This window comes from Primulina tabacum, chromosome 16 (genome assembly GCF_025594145.1).
Source record: "Primulina tabacum isolate GXHZ01 chromosome 16, ASM2559414v2, whole genome shotgun sequence".
NCBI classification, from domain to species: domain Eukaryota; kingdom Viridiplantae; phylum Streptophyta; class Magnoliopsida; order Lamiales; family Gesneriaceae; genus Primulina; species Primulina tabacum.
This window is the reverse complement of record NC_134565.1, coordinates 33,852,390-33,873,190: the sequence shown is the minus strand read 5'-3', so window position 1 is coordinate 33,873,190 and position 20,801 is coordinate 33,852,390. Positions and strand designations below refer to the sequence as shown.

The 20,801-nt window shown below is 35.3% G+C and overlaps 3 protein-coding genes and 1 pseudogene across 8 annotated transcripts; all 4 read right to left on the bottom strand.

The window, feature by feature from the left end:
- Positions 1-853: 853 nt before the first annotated feature.
- On the bottom strand, positions 854-4,797 carry LOC142529316 (UNC93-like protein 3). The gene is made up of 10 exons (XM_075634821.1): positions 4,409-4,797; positions 4,123-4,286; positions 3,713-3,776; positions 3,520-3,633; positions 3,299-3,343; positions 2,453-2,700; positions 2,217-2,307; positions 1,862-1,974; positions 1,650-1,773; positions 854-1,210 (listed from the first exon to the last, which is right to left on the bottom strand). The coding sequence occupies exons 1-10, from the start codon at positions 4,562-4,564 to the stop codon at positions 1,025-1,027; spliced, it is 1,305 nt and encodes a 434-aa protein (XP_075490936.1). The 5' UTR covers positions 4,565-4,797; the 3' UTR covers positions 854-1,024.
- Positions 4,798-5,473: 676 nt separating this feature from the next.
- On the bottom strand, positions 5,474-13,176 carry LOC142528240 (eukaryotic translation initiation factor 3 subunit A-like). Of its 2 annotated transcripts, none has more exons than XM_075633270.1 (14): positions 12,935-13,176; positions 12,196-12,265; positions 11,230-11,711; positions 10,128-10,343; positions 9,631-9,999; positions 9,510-9,539; positions 9,060-9,287; positions 8,795-8,956; positions 8,325-8,546; positions 8,003-8,209; positions 7,712-7,918; positions 7,449-7,529; positions 6,625-6,826; positions 5,474-6,156 (listed from the first exon to the last, which is right to left on the bottom strand). In XM_075633270.1, the coding sequence occupies exons 2-14, from the start codon at positions 12,239-12,241 to the stop codon at positions 5,717-5,719; spliced, it is 2,892 nt and encodes a 963-aa protein (XP_075489385.1). In that variant the 5' UTR covers positions 12,242-12,265; positions 12,935-13,176; the 3' UTR covers positions 5,474-5,716. The 2 variants fall into 2 exon arrangements, with proteins under 2 accessions (XP_075489385.1, XP_075489386.1); XM_075633271.1 differs by having other exon boundaries at positions 12,960-13,176.
- A 1,536-nt stretch (positions 13,177-14,712) lies between these two features.
- Positions 14,713-17,243, bottom strand: LOC142528713 (uncharacterized; annotated as a pseudogene).
- Positions 17,244-17,336: 93 nt separating this feature from the next.
- Positions 17,337-19,959, bottom strand: LOC142528714 (uncharacterized). 5 transcript variants are annotated; one of them, XM_075633826.1, is made up of 4 exons: positions 19,313-19,958; positions 18,488-18,737; positions 18,279-18,388; positions 17,337-17,946 (listed from the first exon to the last, which is right to left on the bottom strand). In XM_075633826.1, exons 2-4 carry the CDS (start codon positions 18,720-18,722, stop codon positions 17,575-17,577), a joined length of 717 nt encoding a protein of 238 aa, XP_075489941.1. In that variant the 5' UTR covers positions 18,723-18,737; positions 19,313-19,958; the 3' UTR covers positions 17,337-17,574. The 5 variants fall into 5 exon arrangements, with proteins under 5 accessions (XP_075489941.1, XP_075489940.1, XP_075489938.1 ...); XM_075633825.1 differs by having other exon boundaries at positions 17,337-17,934; positions 18,279-18,737; positions 19,313-19,959; XM_075633823.1 differs by having other exon boundaries at positions 18,279-18,725.
- Positions 19,960-20,801: the final 842 nt, after the last annotated feature.

The following is a 20,801-nucleotide window of genomic DNA, read 5'->3' as shown; positions in this document are numbered from 1 at the left end:
GTTCTTACATAGACATATATATAACTATCCATCAACTGTATGTCCATGTCAATGAAGTGACGTTAACCTGTTAGAGCATCCGCATTCGTTGGGTGTTTAAACACCCATCAACTCATTAAAAAGTATGGAGTCCATTGCCACATAATCATTATAACAACATATCTCTTTTAACCACATTCTTTTTAACATTCAATCAAACTCATTATTTATGGGTCTCACTGCCACATACTCATTATAACAATATATCTCTTTTACCCACATTCTTTTAAACATTCAAATTCATTAATTAAATATTTAAAATAAAAAATAAAAAAATAAAATATATACAATAGTTTACAAAAAAAAAAATTTTTTGTAAAAAAACATGAAAGTCAAAATTTAAAAACAAAATTTGAATGAAATTAAAAAAATATAAATTTTTTTTAAAAAAAAATCAAAATTCTTATATAACGTTTGGAGGCAAAATAAAGATTTATCAAAAATATTAATAATAAGAAGTTTAAAAAAAAGTTATAACTCATTAAATTCGAAACAAGCTAATCATATGAGTAATTAATTTTATTATTTTTCACGTTATTAATTTAACATTTGATAACTTGGGGTTGATGATTCAAATTATATTTTTTATGATCTTCTTTGAAAAATCCCATTTTCATATATAAAATTATTCTTATATTTTGTGCATGTCATATTAATATATTGTATCAAGGCAATGATTGTAAATGTTTATAAAAAATGATTATGTACTTTTTCTTTACAAAAGTTAGATATGAAAATATTAGCCGAGCATAGCTTATCCTAAGTTGGAATCCAAATTATTATTATGATAATTAATTTATTAAATATCAAGTAATAGAGAATATACTGACTGAGTATTCCACACTCGGGCAGTCTATCCGTATAATTTCCGTTCAACCTTCAACAGTTTTGTTATACACAACAATAGACATGGACATGTAACATGTTCGATTATCAAGATATACGATGGAGGGACAAAGAACGAGGATGACCGTCTTCGTGGAGCTCACGAAACGCTGAGCGAAAACGCTTTCTCCACCTTTATCGTGAGGAAAAGAAATGCTGCTACAGATATAAACAGAGCAACGAGCATGATCACAACCATTATTTGCAATGAAATGGACGTGCTGATGAAGAAGACTACTGAAATCGACACACTTTGCCAGAGCTTAAGCTGTGCAAATGCTCCTTCCTGTAACCATAACCAGCAATGACAAGGCATCAACACACAGCGTTGTAGCGAGTGGCAATATCCAGGAGAAGTAATTCCATAAAAGTTATGCTTTTGTAGCAACAATTGCCACCAATCGAATCGTCCTTTATAGCTGCTTATGTGCTACAATGATCGAAACTTGGTTGTACTGTTACTAACAACAATAGCTTTAGCTTACTCTACCTTATAATAATATTCGAACAAAGATCATAAATTCGGTTATCATTAGTCGCAATTCAATGCAATAGTTGGTTGCATTTGCTCTGTATGGCTTTACACATGAAATAAGTGCCCAAGTTTGTATACTTTAAAATATTTGAATTACATTGTTACGTATAATTATTGTTTTGGTCAACATTTGATGTTCTAGAAATGTTTATAGCACTAAAGGATAAATGAAAGCATTGAAGATTAGTACCAGATCATGCTTAAATAGAATTCCGAGCAATGCACTAAGCTGTGTATTGAGTACTCCATCGCCAATACCCCACAATGCCCCTATGAGAAGTGGGAGCAAAGTCGCAAGCGTTCCACCAGTCACGCTATAAAAATAATAAACAAGAAGGGAACTCAATCATCTTAAAATTAAATTTATATCTTGAAACTAAGATAACAGAAGGGAAAATCTACCTGTAGTTCAGCAGTAGCCATAGTAGAACAATAAGTTGAATTAAAGCTCCACCCAAGACTATCATTGTGATGGATGTGAGGCCAGAAGTCATTCTGCCGGCTACGAGTGAACACTGAGGAAAGATTTAAACACCGATAGGTGAGAATACAAACTTCACCCGAATATTAAAACAACCAGAAATTTTCCCAGAAATTACAGGAGCTAAATAACATCGATATATTAATAAGGCACAGGAAAACCAAATTGCATAGACAAAATGAATTTACTAATATCACAAACAGTATCTGCGGGAAGCAAGGCGGACACCCATATTTGAACAAGAAAAGAGATGAATAGGATTATGTCGATTCATACTATTGCATCAAAAACTCCATAAACAGCCATTGCACCACCAACACCTTGTTCACCAAGCACGGGCTTGACAATTTCTTTAGTGTATTCAGCCCTGTATGAAGGAGAAAATAAAAAGTTAGTGTAGCTGCAGGGTATGAATATAAAATTGGAGCAAGTCGATTGGTCATTCGTTGTTCAAGAATCATTGTTTGGGTAAGTATCTTGAATATTAAATCAACATGTTTCAGGGTAATTACCACACAAATGCTTGTTGAAAGCCTGAATATGCAATTAGAGGAATGACCAAGAGAATTCTTTTGTCAAGCAGTAAATTCAAAAAAGACTTTGATGCAGACACCACAGCAGATGAAAAGGTCGTGGAAGAATCTTGCAGCGCTTCGTCTTTACCATTTCTTCTATTCAAGAAGCACATGAGAATCGTACCTAAGGTCATGCTACATAGAAACAGAATGAAAAGTAAAGTTGTGCCGCTGGTACTCCCTCCCTGCAATTTGTATTGCCATTTAATTAACTATAGCCAAAAAAACAAATACTGACACGTACAAAAAGTGGAAAACTTTAACTATTGACTTCATATTTAAGTAGCCAGATGTTTAGTCATACGAGGACAGCTAAAGAACTTCTGAATTTCATGGTGATAATATAATCATGTCAACATCAAAGGCTTGATCATAACAAGATATTAGTAATGCAGCCAGTGTTCTCCTCTGCATGAAATGATAATATAGAGAGCACTAAGTTCAATGAGATTCCAAGCTCCTGAATTATAAGGCGAGCGCTGATTTTCACCTCTATACATACTTTCTTACATTCTTTGCATTAGTTTCCTCTCCTTTTCACAAAATATGTCAATTTAAACAAATACACTTATCAGAGTGAATCAGTGATAAGTGACACAGGTATTAACAACTGTATATTTCCAACTATTCCAGTCAAAATGAAACAGTATTAGGATTTTCGGCGTGCTTGGAATTGTGATAGTGCATAAATCAAATAATGGTGGTTAGTGACTAAACCATGAAATTATTCTTTGCTGTCAATTATTGGAGCAGACTCAAAAGACTCCAACTGAGTCTACATACCGTTTCATCTCTCAGTACGGCGAGATTGACCAGGTTGCCAACAAGCTGCAGGTCGAAAGTAAATCAATATGTTATTGTTAGAAATTTGAAATGTGCAAACATTAGAAACTAAAAACTAAATCTTAAATTTAACAAGACTACAGAGGCTTTTGTTAAACATTTAACCAAGAGTTAGAAAGTCAAAGCTAATAGCTCAAGTTTTCTATGAGTAAGTACTGCACCTGGTGACTGGCAAACATCCCCCAGAATACTCCATTAAATTGTCCAATAACTGTTCTTTCAGGTAAATTGTTATCATTTGCATGATTGCTAGCAGCAGAAGTGAGATAAGTCCCCTGACGGAAGAACAAATGTGTAAAGGAAAGCATGCTAGGTTATATCATAAAGATTTGATTCTGCGGGAATGAGTCCAACCTGCCCAACCCATATTATTGAAGCAGCAAATCCAAGATACAAAGAAGATGGCACCATTGTGTACCTAAACCATTGTTAGATATATCGTAATAAACAATTCCGAGTTATATTCCCTCTAAGAGTAAATTATCAACCAATTAAAATCTCCAAAAGGCAATTTATAATAATCATCTACAAACGGCCATTCTTTGGTTTCTCAAACTTATATTGCTTGAAGATACACCAGAAAAATCACAAATTGTGCACAAGAACCAATCTGGTTAAGTACTGCAAAATCAAAATCTCCCAAGTGTAAAGCAAAACAGAATTATAGAAAAAATAATTGGTAAAGCTACGTTTATTTGTAATACCATGTCCATCGCACATCGAATTATGGTATGAGTCATGAGTGCAGAAAAATTGATAAATACCAAGAGGGAAACAAATTTGCTGCTGTGAATAGCCAATATCCAGATGTACCAAGAATTAAAGCATTCTTTGATCCCAGTTTTCGCACCACCAATGAAGCAACTATAGAAAAAAATGTAAACGACAAATACAATATCCCGAGCGATGTAGTACCCAAATCTCCTTCCTAAAAAGAATTAACAAACAAAGTTGAAATCTTTATCAGACACAGTCAAAATTCCTAAATGAATATTAAAACCCATGTAACACAATTCTCGAAAAATTAAATCTTGCAAAGGGGAACTTTACAGTATTGATGGTGCTCTCCAAGTTCTGAATAGCACCATATGCCAAGAAAATCAGTAAGAAAGCTGACGACAAAATATAAACATCTCTTTTATGGTTCAGAGGCTGAAGTTGCGGGGTGTTTTCGTCAAAAAGTGGCGTTTCTTCATCAATTGCCATTGGAGAAATAATACAACTTTCTGTATAGCCCACTCACACAACAAGGACGTATAAATACACAATTTTCTTGTAAATCCAACAGTTTAATATGGATTTGCCGGCGAGAGGGAAGAGAAGAGGACGTGGGATAGAGTTTAATTGAGATTATACAAGATTCTGAATCTCAAGAAAAATACATGATCAGGCGGCCATTTGCAATAGTTTGAGTAAGACATTGGGAGAGATGCTGGTTTGATTTTTATTATCTAATTTATTATATAGATAAAATAAATGAATTTTTTGGATAAACAAAAATCGTCTACTTTTTATTTAATCAGTTGGTTTTGTTGTGAGCCTTTGTTTGCTGTGCAGACAAGAAGATAATCCGAGAAACTAATGTCCTAAAAGTTGATAATTTGGAGTTTAGCAAGTGTTTTGGAATAATGTGAAGACGTAACGCAACTGTTCTTAAAGGGATGATTAATTGCTGGCAAATGTTGTAATAGGGATTTTTTAACTTTTTCATGTACACGTCGACTCCATCTCAAATCGAATAAAACTTGTAGGAAAATTTCACAACAAATTAGCTAAGTATGATATTTCATTATTGTTAGGAATTCAGCTTAAAAAACAATTTTCATGAAGAGAATCTGAGAACGAGTTGTTTTTATGTTATTGTAATTGCTCTAAATGTTCGGTCCACTGTAATGACTGATACAAGAATAACTTGTTTTAGAATCAAGTTTTTAGAATATTTATTTAAAAAAAAAATTTTACAAATACATTAAAGCTAAGAAGTTATATATATCGAGAGTTGAAAATTTAAATTTTATATTAGCTAAGCCGAATCCATATGCGCGCGCATATGGGTTCGAATTGATATATTTAACAAGCAAATATACCTTAGAAATGAGAAACTACAAAACAAAATAGTCCCAAATGCCTTTCAATTTATGTATTCCAGAATTTAAAAATGATCAAATACAAAACGAAATAAATATCAAAGTACAACCATAATCCAAATTCAGAAAACATAAAGTAACTTTTAAAAATAAAAATAAGCACATAATCCTGCTCAGGGCACACCTCCAGACACAGCTAAAGTGCAGTGACACCTCAAATTGTTTTTCAAGAATCTGCTGCGTGCTTGCTCAACTACAATAACATATTAACTCAACGTTCACGAGTCCTTGAACTTGACCAAGTGGACCTTGATGCACCGCCACCAAGTGCTGGTTTACGTTCATCCCGCCACCGATCACCGTATTGAGGTGCTCGGTCATCCATTCTGCGGCCACTAGACCACTTATCTGTTTCAGGAGGTGGAGCCTGGCCCCCAGACCCACTCTCAGTGGATGCCCTTCTGAACCTGGGGACATAAACACCAGCTGCTGGTGCAGGTGCAGCTGCAGCTGCAGCAGGTGCTGCCTCGACTGGATGCGATATGAGGGAGGGCTCGGTTCTTGAGGGAGTGGGAGCTGATCCCCTTAGGAGCTCCTCTCTCCGCAGCCTTTCTTTCTCCTCCAACTCCAACTCCCGCTGCCTCTGCTTTTCGGCAATTTCATCCAGCTTGGCCTTTCGCTCTGCATCCTCTTTCTTCCGCCTCTCCATCTCTGCAAACGAAAAGTGGTACAAAAAGCAAGAGTTATTTATACCACAAGCTATAAATGGTAAGACACGCACAATAAAAATCACGATTTGCCATCTGTATTATACAATTATTTTATTTTTCTTGCTAAACACAGCAAACTTTCCAGTCTACGCACGTAACAAACAAAGCTTCATGAGATGAAGAATATAGCATACACATAGTGTTAAGGCTGAGGGGGTAAAACACCAATGTTCAGGTTGGCACAACTTGATTACTTCCCTCAAGCCCATCTCAAACATGTTTAAAAAATAAAGACGACATGATAAGTAAATAAAAAATTATGTTCAGCCATTATGGGTGTTCCGCTGTTGTGACTGCCAGAGCATGCCACAAAATACAAGTTGACCATTCCTGAGTGTAAAGTTGGGTATTTTGTCTCGAAAAATAAATAACAGCAGTACTAATATAATATTTGAAATGGGGGAAGTACCTTCAAGCTTCCGTGCTTCCTCCTCAGCACGCAGTCTTTTCTGTTTCTCTTCCTCGGATATTAGAAAATAGATTATTTTCCTCTTAGTATCCCTTTCCTGCTTCCGCGACTGGATAATTTGGAGAATTCTCTCATCCCTCTCCTCCTTAAGCCTGTTGTACTCGGCTCTCCTATGGCTAAGCACTTTTTTTTGGAATATTTGCTGAATAAAAATAAACAAAGAATATGAGAAAGTGAATACAGTTATACATTCATCAGCAAATGCAACCGAGGATTAGCAAATCGTCGAAAGAGAGCAAATAAACTCCCTTAAGATAGATGAGCTTAGAAACAAGTGGTAGGTTCAGTTCAGTATGAGTAAAAGTTAAAGAACTGGATGATACATATATTAAAGGGAGATATCATAATCTCATATTAGCACATATAAACTACGAGGTTACTGGGGCGCTAATTCAAATTTGGGGTCGCAGATTATTCTCTCCTCTCCTGATGCAAGCCAACACTTATGATGAATTAACATGAACAAGATGTATGGATGAAAATGATAGGGCCGGATATTGGAAGCTCTGCGAAACCAAATCATTTTTCCCACCTTGCATAAGAGAAATTGATTTTTTATTCTCAGGACAAAAGAGAATGACCGGTTCATGTTGAGAAAATATAAATATACTTTTGAAGACATATGCATGTCAAGAACTAAGAATATAAGCTAAACAAAGTTCCTCCCAAGATTGAAGATACAATGATGTTTTATCTCATAACCCAACCCATGAGCAGTTTGGGAACTAGAAAAATAATAATTATATGACAGAGGAGTTAATGACCTTATTTGCCAGCATCCGCGCTAGCCTCGTTTTTTCCTCCAAGTCTCCAGTATGTCTGTGTCTGCTTAAATCAATCTCTCGCTGCATCAAGATAACACACAGATTGGTTGTATAAATAAAATGGACTGAGGTAACGAGCAAAAAAATGTTGTCAATTCTACACACTTCCAAGAACAGAACAGAACAGGACAGAACATAATTTCACACAAGTAAATGACGCAATAATAGAGAAATTTCAGGCACAAAACACAACTAGTTCAGACCTGCTGCTCGAGTTTGTGTAAGGCCTCTTCTTCCACCAGCCGCTGCTGGAATGCAGCATCAATAAGTGGTGCAGCCTCTTCCCTTTTTGCCCTCTCCGAGTGATCCATTGTCTTGGCAAGCTTCTGTAATTTTTTCTCCATTTCTTGCTTCTCCCTGAGTTGCTCACTAAGAGCCAGCTCCATCAAAGTCTGCTTAGTTATTTTTTCCTGCATCCAATTACATGGTTGGTCAATAAAATGTTACACATAAGAATGAAATAAAGGTCTAACTGGGGGAAAGGTTTCACTCACTCCCTCTAGAACTTGTTTCTTCCCTTTCTTCTTACTGCGTTTTTCAGCTTCCATTAGCAAAGCCTGGGCTTCCTCAAGCTCGCGTTCCTCTATTTCCCTGAGAATTCTCTGATTTTTCATTTGCTCAAACTCAGCAGCAAGCCTTCTTTGTTCTGCCTCTTCAGTTATCTTTTGTAATTTTTGCTTCTTTGCCTCCTCTTCTCGTTCCTTAAGAACACACAAGTTGATGACAATGATTAGATATCTCCTAAGTCCTAATCATCTTTAAATTTACAATTCAAAGGTGAATTATAAGACATCAATGTTGAAAAAAATCGTATACCATCTCCAAAAGATGGCGCTCATGTTCTTCTTTGCGTTTTTCAATAATTGACTTGCGTGCAAAAAGTCTTTTGTGCTCTTTTTCGATCACTTCCACAAGATCAGAAAGTCTATCCTCCAATTTTGAAGTTTTCTTCGCAGGAGGTAAGATCATGACCCTTGCTTTGCTGAGGGATTCAGAAAACTTGGACAGGTGGTCTCGTAGGCCTTCTGATTCGAGATTCTGAATTGAAAATTATGGATGTTTAGTATAAATTGGTGAATTATGGGATAAGTCAATCAAACGGTTCCCCAATTATGAAAGATATAAAAATAAGAAAAAAAAATTAAAAGATCATAAAAATTTCAAGGTCAGAACACAATTATGAACATTGTGACATAGCCTGAGGGAAATATCTAAATGAAAACGTCAGCAAATTTTATATATAATCATATCAAAAAATATGTCAAAGAACAAAATGGTGGATTTACCTTATTACCAAAGAAAATGGCACTCTTCTGATAATCAACTTTCATTTCTAAAAAATTATTCTTAACCGCATCCACGGAAATCTTCTCAACAACAGAAAAATCAAAGAAAGGAATGACCGTCGACAGGTTATCGATATTCATTATCTGATAAACCTTTGAGACCTGGATACATGAATGTAGAAAAAGCTAAAAACGCAGTCATATTACAAAAACTGCAAGACAGAAGTATAGATCAGGGGGCAACACAACTGACAGACAAGCGAACCTGCTGCAGAAGCCTCAGAGCTGCAAGCTTCTCTATAGAAGGAACATACTGAGACAGATGTACTTCTGGAACAGAAGAAGCAGAAGCAGTCCTGCCCCCAAGCTTTGAGAGTTTTGTTAGCAAGGGTTGCACTTTCGATGCCAGATCTAAAGGAAGAAACTCGTGTTCTAAAATATGATAAAGATCCTTCACTTCTTGAGTTACACAGTTCATTACACCTTTCGTCACCTAACAAAGGCAATAAGGAAGAATAAATAATGTCAGAAATATAAAATTGGAAAACAGTATAGGTTTAAGCAATTCAAGAAGACACTACCCTCATCGATATAGCTCATTCATGCAATAAAAGGAAAAGGTAAGAGGTGAATGGGGATTGAACATCTAATCAAAACTCGATACAATCATAGAAAGATCAAAACCAAATTATTTAAATGAGTCCAAGATAATTACCAAATCCAAAAGAAGTGATGACCTAGAAAGCTGAAAGCAAAAATACAAACAATAAGTCAACAAACTTAAGGAATTATTGTAATAAGATGAAACAGAGATCCAGCTAAGATTCCATTACTACCACTTCTTTGCTCTCAGGCTTGGTTTCAACATCAAATGCAATAAGATTGGCTACTCTCAAACTCCGTTCTTTCTCATTCTCAAGCTCCGAATGAGATGCACCATATGAGCGGTCATAAGGGGGCACACATAGTGCAGCTAGAACAACTGATGAGGCTATCAGCTGCAAATCCTTCTGGTTTAGGTTCTTGTTAAAACTCTTTTGAAGCAAGAAAAGCTTGAGCCAAGCATAAGCATGATAAAGATGGTTGGATGACATCCAAAATATTTCGGAAAGCTTGGAATAATATATAACCATCAACGATGGTTTAGGTGTCTTTTTAACCATGGACATCAAGCCATGTATATCCTCGATGGAACGAAAAGCTTCCTGCAAGTAATTAAAAAGAAAACGTACAAAATCATAAAAAAATTCACCAATTCTTGTACACAAGGTACTAACGAGTAGTAACTTGAAACATGCTCGCAATTCAAGCATAAACAGCAAAGTGAACAAACCTGCCAAAGTTCAAGTTCGGTAGCAACTTTCAGCTGTTCAAATCTGGTATCAAGATATAACTGCAAGCTTTCTGGTGCAGTAAGATCAGGCCTATCTCTCTGGTCCCTATACTTGTTAAGGTTTGCTAGATGATTCCGAATGATTTCACATAGTCGCCGAAATTCTGTAGTCCGCTTATATTGCTTACAGAATTGGAAGGCACGGTGTGCGGTCATCTGTACAGTAAGATTCAGGAAAATGAGAAATCACCATTGACGACTTCATAGCAAGAACATATATTTTCTTCATGCTCACAAAACCAGCTGATCAGTTCGCTTTTGAACTTTTTAACTGGCAAATATCAAATTTGGGACAGAGCGAAGTATCTTGTTACCAGAAATCATTAAAATAAGCATATGATAGTGGAAGGGGAGCTATGGCACTATAGCACCACAAATTCCAAAAGAGAACTGCAGTGGTTCCCAAGAGATTCATGATGACCTCAAAGAAGATCCAGTTACAGAAGATTATCAGCTTGGGACATCCATTGATGTTAACTTGCAGATACAAATGCGCATATTTCAAAGATCACCAAGACTATCTTCAAAATAGTTTTTATCCAATGCGATGACAGCAAGCACCGGGCACATGCTACAGATAAAATAAAAACCAAGAAGAAAAGAACAAAGCAGGAGGAGGATGACTATAAGGAATATTGAGTGTGTTTATTTAATAATTGTTTCGGGGACAATTTGAAACTTTAAACCCTGCTACCAATAACAAAGACCATACACATAGGTAGCATAATGAGATCAAATCCCCAAAAAAAATTCAACCAATAAATAACAAGTAATGATCTTGCAAACACAGTTCAAAATAAAAGAACATTGACATTCGAGTAAGTCCATGGTCCTTTAAAGGAGTTGAACCCATGGTACACCATTTTGGGAAATCCGCAAAATCATGAGGGTGGTGGAAGACGATGCAAAGACTACTTCAGGCTTCACAACACAAATCAAACTAATTAAAAATAAAATCAATATCTCCAATACAAACTACTAACAAAAAAAAAACAGTAGGATTTCTGAATTAGGATGAGTATCAATATATGGAAAAACTCACTGAATACAAGGTCTCCAATCTTGAGTTGTTTCGTAAAATTTCCAATACTGTTCTGTATGTCTCCCACAGGAACTTAAACCATGGTGTGACAAGTTCGCGATCAGATCTGTCTTTTCCTTTCTCCCCACTGACATAGCTTAAAAGAAGATCTTCAGGCCGTTTATCAGCTTCTAAGTCGTCAACATCAAGGGCCTCTTCCAAGGCTTGTGCCTGATTACGCGCAAACTCAGCTTTCTCTGTAGCCATCTGCATGAAATGTTTTATAACCTCCTCCAGTGATGTAATATTAACTTGCTGGCAGATACCACGATACTGAATAAGACCATCCTTAGCATGTCTTCCCCTCCTCATGTCAACACATAACTCCACATACTTCAACATTATCTTCTCATGTGTCCTTGTCCATGCTCTGTACCTCCTGGAGGTAATGAAACTGTGAAGAGCCTCAAGGGCTTCTTGCTTTTGTCCAACATTTATCAACTCTGCATAAACAGATTTTAAGTTTATCAGTAATAAGTACCAGAAAATGCGGGGAATAAAACAATTTTTAACCGATAGCATATAGCATGATGAATGGGATGAAAAATTGATAACCATCAGAAAATACAGCATGTCCTGCGGAATTCAAAGGTAACGCTATCTGTTTTTTACACCAGTACCCATAAACAAAGCTACTCCCTCACCCACTATCGAACCAACACACATGAGAAGAAAACCCAAATATTAAAGAGGGCTCTCTCAGTTACTCACTTCCTCAGAAGACAGATTTTGTAGGAATATGGTAATTTTAAATTGCTGACTTAATCATCCTCACTTATAGATATGTGGAAACACAACAGCAGTAGGAATCAAATAGGCCGTTTTAAATAGTAATAGTAAAAGAGCATTTCAATACTGTCATATTTTGCGGTCATCTATCCCATAGATATCAAAATATGCTGTCAGAATGACTGAATAGTAACCTACCTTCAGCTCGCTTCAAAGCATTCTCTGGTCTGGCAAAAGTGGCCATCTCTCAATTCTAACCGTGATTCAGCTGTAGAAGAACAGATATACACGAGTCAATCTGTAATCTAACCATGAGATAGGGCTAGTAACAATTAAATTACTCAGCAATCCAAAATGTAGCAAATAAACATAACCCCATTCCACAAATATTCATAAATTCGATCAATGAAATAAATCTTGTGAAAAAGTATTGTATCACGGTTTTTTGTCACGCTCTGACCTCTGTTTGGCAACAGATAACCACGATTTTCACAGGATTTGAGGATATTTAGACTTTAAAATTCCATTACAACTGTTTAATAGGACGAAATTTAAAACCAAATTAGTATTTAAACAGATTTGATTATATTTTTTTAACTGCTATAATCCCATCAAAAGTGAACGCATCATGGGATTTTAATTATCAAGTCCAGAAACATAAAATACTTTTTTTTTTTACTTTATTTCCCTTCGTTTTGCTAGGGGCGGGAGTGCGGTGCAAAAGAATCTTGGATAGAGCTCGAGCCCGAAAAGCTTAAATTTTTAGGCCACTCGAAATTCGTAACAAGACAGAGCAAAATAGCTACAGAATAACGCGAAAGCTCAAAAAACAAAATCAAGCCTAAAGGAGATCAAATTCAAAACCATCAGGGGAAAAAATATAAAACAGATCAAATAAAAAAATTCCACACAAAGATCCGAATTTTAATATGCCCACCAATTTCGTAATTGTGAATACTGACTGGGTAGAAGAGTGAAAACAACTGGATGAGGCCCGATGGACGATGCTGCGTCGGAGAAACAGTCTGCAATGTATCTGTGGAAAGAAGCATAAAAATGCCAAGAAAAACAAAGGTAAGACACGGGTGGCGCGCGAGGAACAGAAGCGGCGGGTGACGGGGTTGAAGTGAGCGATGGCCGAGGGTTTTTGAGGACGATGTGAAGGGGTTGGATTGAAATTTGGGATAAAATAGAATAAAATAAGTTGATATTAGGGTCATATATGTTATATATGTTAATATTAGGAAGGGAGGTTGCTATTGATATTCTAATAAATTTTAATCAACATTTTAGGGAAGTGTATTCAATATAGGATATTTATTGACTTTTAATGAATTTTGTAAATTTTAAAAGTATAGAGGTATTCAATGAAAACTTTTACAAACTCTATAGAAATCTAGTGATATTTAAAATAGACCTTCATAGAGTTTTAAAAAGTCAAGTGGTATTCAATAATGACTTTTAAAAACTCTATAAAAGTATATAGGCATTCAAATTTTCAATTGAATTTTAATAACTTCATATAATTCATTAATATACAAACATTAAAATCTAAGGCACAACTATAAATTGTCAAAAATTGTATTTGATTCAACCAAATGATTTGGATGGATTTTTAAAACTTTTAACTCATACACAAGCTATTTATTTCTCTCTCATTCGCATCACCTCTCTTCTTATCTTCTCTCCTCTCATCTATCAATATTTTAAATTTATAATTTATACAAATTAATGTAATATTCAATAATAATAAAATATGATCATAAAATTGTTGCTTAATTCTTAATAATTGAATAGTCTCGCAACAATCATGATTGTTTTAAATTTTTTAGCATTTTCAATTAATATGTAAGCTATGATATTTTATACAAAATTATATCCACACAATGCTAAATAATATTCTTTTCACATGTATATTATCAATTCAAAAACAAGGTTACAGATTAATCAATTGATGTATTGGTTCAAAAAAATTAATACAAAATAAAATTTTAATAAAAATTAATTATGTCAATTAATTATTGGTTCAAATAAATTAATAAAAAATAATATGATAAAATTAAGTACAAAATTTATAAAATTCGATAATAAAAAAATTCACAAAAATCTATAAAAATCTTGCAAAAAAATCTATATGAATCCACATAAATCTATTTATAAATATGTGAGATTCTGTATAAGTCAATAAAAATCTATCAAATCCATAAAAGTATATCATTTGAAAAAATCATTAAAAGTCATCAAAACTCTGAATTGAATTGATCTCACTTAATTTTAGATAATTTTTAAAATTGTAATATTTTTATATAAATATAATCAATTCAAACAATAATATAAAAAATATAATGAACTAAATCAAAACTCACTCCCATAATAACCCTACTCGACAAAGCAGATTTCGACCCGCTTAATAGGGTATCGAGAGGATCTGAGTTGGGTCCCAATTTTAATTGTACCCATCAAAAACCCGACTCGTATATAAACTATTTTATAATATTTTAAAATTAAAATAAATATATTTAATATAAAAACATATAATTGTATATTTTTAATTAATTATTAATTAAATACAAATTGATAATTAATTCTTAATTGAGTTAAAATGGATAACTGTTAACTTTTAAAAAAAAAATTTATTATTAAATATTATATATGTAAATTTTGAAAATAATTTTAATGATTGTTAATTTTTAAGTTTTTATTTTATATAGGAGGGAATGCCTCTTAAGATATGGAGATTTGAATTGGGACAAACTACAAAACAGATTCTAACACTAAATTTTAACAGAAACACACGACGAAGCTTCGCCCTGTTTTGTGCCATCCAAATTTATGTACCAAAGCCACATCTTTCTCGATCACACTTTCCCTCCACAGGAGCAAAGCCTCCAAATACAATTTTGTATGAGATAGCATCGGGACGATCACACTTTCCCTCCATTTCCCTGAAGAATCTCATAGCTGCATTGACTCTGTTCTTTTTAAAAAGTGCTTGGATAATAGGATTGTATGCCCGTGGCGTTAAAACCATTCCTTTAATCTGGATACTTCTAAGAAGTCTTGAAGCAACCTGGACTCTACCGGCTTTACACAGTCCCTGAATTAAAGTTCCATAATTCACAACATCCGGATCATACCCATTTGAGGTCATGGTTTATACTATATCTGCTGCCTTTTTTATGTCTCCTCTTCAAAAGTGAGAAAGGACCAATTGTAAGTGAATTTATCGGGTTTTACTCCTTCCATTATCATTAGGTCCATAAGCTGAGCAGCCTCTTCCATCCTCCTGCTTTTACTGAGACCATCAATAAGGGTATTATAAGTACCATATATCGAGAAACCCCATGTAGTTCCATCTGATCAAATATCTCCTCCGCGCTTCTTCAATTCTTCTAATTTTATAGAATCCATCGATTAAGGTGTTGTAAGTTATCACACTTCTTGCACAACCACTCGATTCCATATCTTTAAGCAATTCAAAGGATTCATCGAGCTTGCCTTTCGTGCAGAGGCAATCCATCAGTGTGCTGTAAGTTAACTCATCTGATCGACAACCTTTAGCCTTCATCTCGAAGAATAATTCCATCACAATGCTAAAGTGTCCAGTTAAGCACATGCCTTGTATAAGGGAATTAAAGGTGGACACATCAGGAAGAACACCGTTGGTTGTCAGAATACGTGCAAGTTCAGTAGCTTCTTCCACATGATTCTCTATGCACAAGGTGCTAATAATGGTATTATATGGGACTGCATTGGAGAACAATCTCTAGAAAGTATCTGATTGACAACTTCGATTGCTTCTTCAACATCTCCGATTCTACATAGTACTGATACGACAGAGTTAAGCGTGAATACATCTGGATCAAAACCCTCCTGTAGCATCAAATCCAGGACCTCCATGGCATGGTTTACAAATCCAACTTTGCACAAGTCACTTATCAGTGCATTGAATGTGAATCGGGACAAAACCCCTCCTTAGCCATTTCTTGCACAAATATCAAAGCTTCCTCAATCCTGCGCTCTCTGCAAAACCCATTCATCAATACATTAATTGTCACATTACTCCACGGGCATCCAACTGCCACCATTTGTTCTCTAACTCGCAATGCTCCTTCTATATTACCCTCCTCAATATAACCCTGCATTATCATTGTATAAGTCTTCTCATCTGGTGCTGAACCATTGTTGGGCATCTCCTCCATCATCAACATTGCCGGTCTAATTTGATGTACCTTACACAATGCCTTTATCAATATATTAAAAGTTGAAACATCCGGCTTCACGCCGTAATTCAGCTTCCTAAAATGCATTCTCTCTTCCAGTACAAATTTGTTCCCTCGACAAGAACATTTAACAAGAAGTTATAGCTATGAGTTCCAGGCCTCACCCCAAACTCATTTTCCATCAAATCAAGAACTCCAACTGCCTCATCATACAAAGAAAATTTCGCATAACTATCAACTAAAACAAAGAAAAATCCTTCAACCACCTCAAATTTAGAGTCCTTCATATCATCAAAGACGTCTCATCGAATCAAAAGACCCTGCCTCGCCGAGCTTCCGGTATTTCCTCATATATCGGTAAAGTGGGTGCAAAATTGGGCGGCTTTGTTGCCCATTCGAAGACACGAAGGGCCGACATCCCATTATCTTCAGCACGAAGTGTGTCCAAAAATTGTTGAGTGAAGTCCGAGGAAAGTGAAACGCTTGAAACACTCGAGGAAACGGCAAACGAGAATGGCGTGAGCTGCTTCACGTGATTTATCGAAAATGAGAGTGAATTATTTTTAATGGGTTCTGAAATCTGTTGAAAAAGAAAGGGATGGCACTTCAGGCAAGAGCAGAACGCCATTTAGTCAATTACACAAACATTTTGTGTCCAAAACAGCTTTGGAGAGTGACGACCAAACCGATAGTCGGCGAAATTTAGAAAACCGAATCGGATAAAATGAATTCCATAAAATCAGCGTCCACGTGAGCATAGACCAAATTCTCTTTCTTTTGGCTTTTTGGAATTTCTTTCATGTTTTTATTTACACAAAAATTCCTCCATTTATTTTCGAATATGTATTCTCTAACCATAGATGAAATAGATCACAATCATTATCAACATTTTAACTTCATATGGTCTAAGCTCCGACAATGATAGGAGATACAAGCTCTGACAATGATGAGAGATGCAACAGGCTCACCCGATTGCAAAGTTCACTTATTTCTGACCGCAAAATGCAAAAGCAAACTCTATATCTTTAACGTTGGAAAATTCCGTGGGCACTATTCGATCCAAGGTTAAAAGAGAATTGATTATCCAAATCCAAATCCAAATCCAATCCAAATCCAAATCCAAATCCAAAAATTCTAAAAGAGAGGTGTGAACCCCAAGTACATCATACTAAAATCTTTAAAACATGGGACTACAACCACGAACACTTTCAAGTTAAACTGACCAAAAGAGACTCATCTCTAGTTAATTATTTATTTCAATGAGTGAGATGAAAGAAAACACGATAATTAAGAACATAAATTCCCTCATAAAGTAACTACTACTGTTGGAAAGGGCAACCTGTGACAGACTTCTTCAGAAAACTACTTCCACGGATGGGGCATGGACTCCAGACATTAAAATTTCGATACCCGTCACAGGCTTGCTAAAACCGACCAATCTGTTATCGCGTATAGGCTTAACCTTGTTACCCCCATTGTTTTTAAGAACTTGTTTCTTGTCTTTGCCCCTTCTGCCTCGTGAAGATTTACCTCCTCCCTTCAGCTTGTTCTTTCCATAATTGTTGCCATCATTGCGATAACGTTGATTCTTGTTTGATGGAACACGTGATGCTGCTGTTGGAACTGGATCATAGACATCAGGGGCCCAGGTCACAAATAGCTTCTTAGTTTCAATACCCTGCTTTTCACGGCTACCTTTCATGGCAGATACAATCTTTGACGATTTCTGAGGTAATTAGCATAAGGAAAAAAACATAAAATAATAGAGATGTTAAAAAGTGGATTCTCGAGACCTGAATCCATCAAGTAGAACAATTAAGTTTCTTTTCTCCAAATTGGGATCAAATGTGATGTTGAAATATGAAAATATAAGTATATATAATAGAATCACAGAAAGAATATTATGTGCACAGGTTGACGTATTAATGATATCTGCTCTTGCGAGTGTCTTCAGCCAAGAATATTACTTGGCAAAGTCCATTTCAAAATAGAGAACTTCTACAACCAATCAGAAAACACTATAGTGAACAGACAAAAATATAAAATGGAAAGACTTACAGGTAGCAATATGGATTGTGAATAGTTAACAAATTTACCACAGCCATTTGGTTCAGAGACTTCAACAGTTAAAACGTCCTCCTGCTTTCCTATTCCAACCAACAATCCATCTACAGAGGATTTAGGTTCACCAGGAAGCGGAAATGTATCAGATTTGCTTAAGCATTTCTCAGATGCTGAACCATAGGAATTTTTTCTATCAAAACCACCTTGTTTGCCTTCCCTTACCACATTGCAAGTACCATTCTTGTCAGCAAATTCGTGGAAGCTACTGGTTGATGGTTTATTGTCCTCGATGTTAAGAAATTCACTCAAACATGTCTCGAGGGCATTCACTGAAAGATCCCTTAAGTTGCAGTAATCCCGGAGCCATGGATCTGCAGCAGAACCCCCATCATCGCTTTTATCTTGCGCAGATGGTGTATATGGAACGCAAACTTCCATCTACTGCAGTAAAAACTGATGAGAAGATCCATAAATACAACCTCAAATTGATAATGATCTGTATTACATGGTATAATAGACCCAAAGCATATTTTTCTTATTCAATTCAAAACACTCATATTCTCCTGAGAAATCCTTTGACATCATAGGTCAGATTCCATGAATAAGGAATTAGCTTATCCTTGTGTACCAGATTTTCTTCTTCGCTAGACAACCGGCTAAATTGATTAGCTTATACATTTCATTATAACTATCTTATAGCCTGATATATACAGGATTGCTGTAACTGGTGCAGGGGCGGGGGTAACTACTCACTCAATAATAAAAGAACCCCGAAACTAATATGTTGTTTTCCACTCTTAGAACGTTAAACTAACGAAATCACTGAATAGTTTAAAACATGGGATAAAGATTTTTTACATCACAATAGTGTTTCCTTGATAATTCCACCCAGTACTAAGGTATATACTTCGTGCTAGCAACGGCGGCAAATATATTACATATATATTATATATAATATATTCCATTAAACAAAGCGCAGCAATAACGATAAACAAATCATCATACATTTCACCATGTATGTACCGTACCTTGTATTGATTCCGAGCTCCCTTAACACGAATTCTCCCAAATATATAATGAAGCGATACCAACAAACAGAAAACCCAAAAAGATCCGCAAATCTCGATAGGTAATTCAGATCAGAATCGTCCCCACGAGAAAATTTATCAGAAATCTTCAAATAATTTAACAAAAGTAGCTGGAAATCAACAGATAGCGACCAGGCACCGTCGAAAACTGGAAACACAACCAAACCAATCAAGGATCAAGACAAATATTAACAACTAAGATTACCACGCCGATCACTTTTCTGAAGATGTTTCAGACGATGAGAAAACGAGCCGCCACAATAGGACGTCCTGTGTGGGAGCAAAAGCAGATCGTTTGAAGGCACCGAATGCATAGTTCGATGCTCCCTGATTCACAATTCGCCAATTCTTTTGGGGTGGAAATCTCCAATAGAAATCGAACTGCAGGCAGCGATATTGGGAAACGTAAAGTAGATTGAATTTCAAATTTCAAATAAATGGAGATTGTAACAGTATTTGAATCGAAGAATCACGGAATCATCGGCATCGAAAATGGTAACCCTAGGCCTCGACTTAAGGACGATGTATGATAATGACCGATAGGAAGATTTGTATAATTAGGGCAACTACTTTAGGGCATTTGCAGAATATTCCGAAAGAGAACATTTCTCCCTGGCGTGTTTTTCTTCAAAAATGGCTGCACGCAGCCACTCATCATGCGCGTTCTCTACACGCTCGCGTCGTGGTGGCTGCCAGCTGCAGCCCACCACGCTACATGCAATCTAATTTGTAATACTTTTGTATCGTCATGTTATATTATTTTTTAATAAAATTTTAATAATAATTATTTGTAAATAAATACCTAATTCAATATTAAGTTAAAATTTTAATGAAAAAATTATAAATTAAATTAATTAACTTAGGAATAAAAATAAAACGTATACATCAATTTATTTAAATGTAAAAGTAATAATTAAACTCATAAATATTTGATTAGTAAGATAATTAATAATAAAATGGTGAAGTTAAAAACTTGTGTCAGACGGTCTCATGGGTCGTATTTTGTGAGACGGGTATCTTATTTGGGTCATCCATGAAAAAGCATTAATTTTTATGCTAAGAGCATTACTTTTTATTGTGATGAAGATTCGTAAGGACCGTCTCACAGATAAAGATTCGTGAAACCGTCTCACAAAAAACTTACTCATCTTTCGAGTTTTTCGATACCTAAACTTATCATTACAAAAATAAAAGCCTCGCCAGAATCAAGCCAGATTTAAATTTGTAACAGTCAACTCTGTTATATTATAAATATAAATGTGTAAAAACCATTTTGGATATTTTTTCGGATACAATGATGGTGTTACATCTTTTCCAAACTACCTAAGGTAATCCGCACAACTGAGATTTGATTATTTGAAATTAAAACCTTACGATTCTTGTTGTTTCGACCTCATATGTTAGAATACCATTTTTCCGAGCCTAAGAT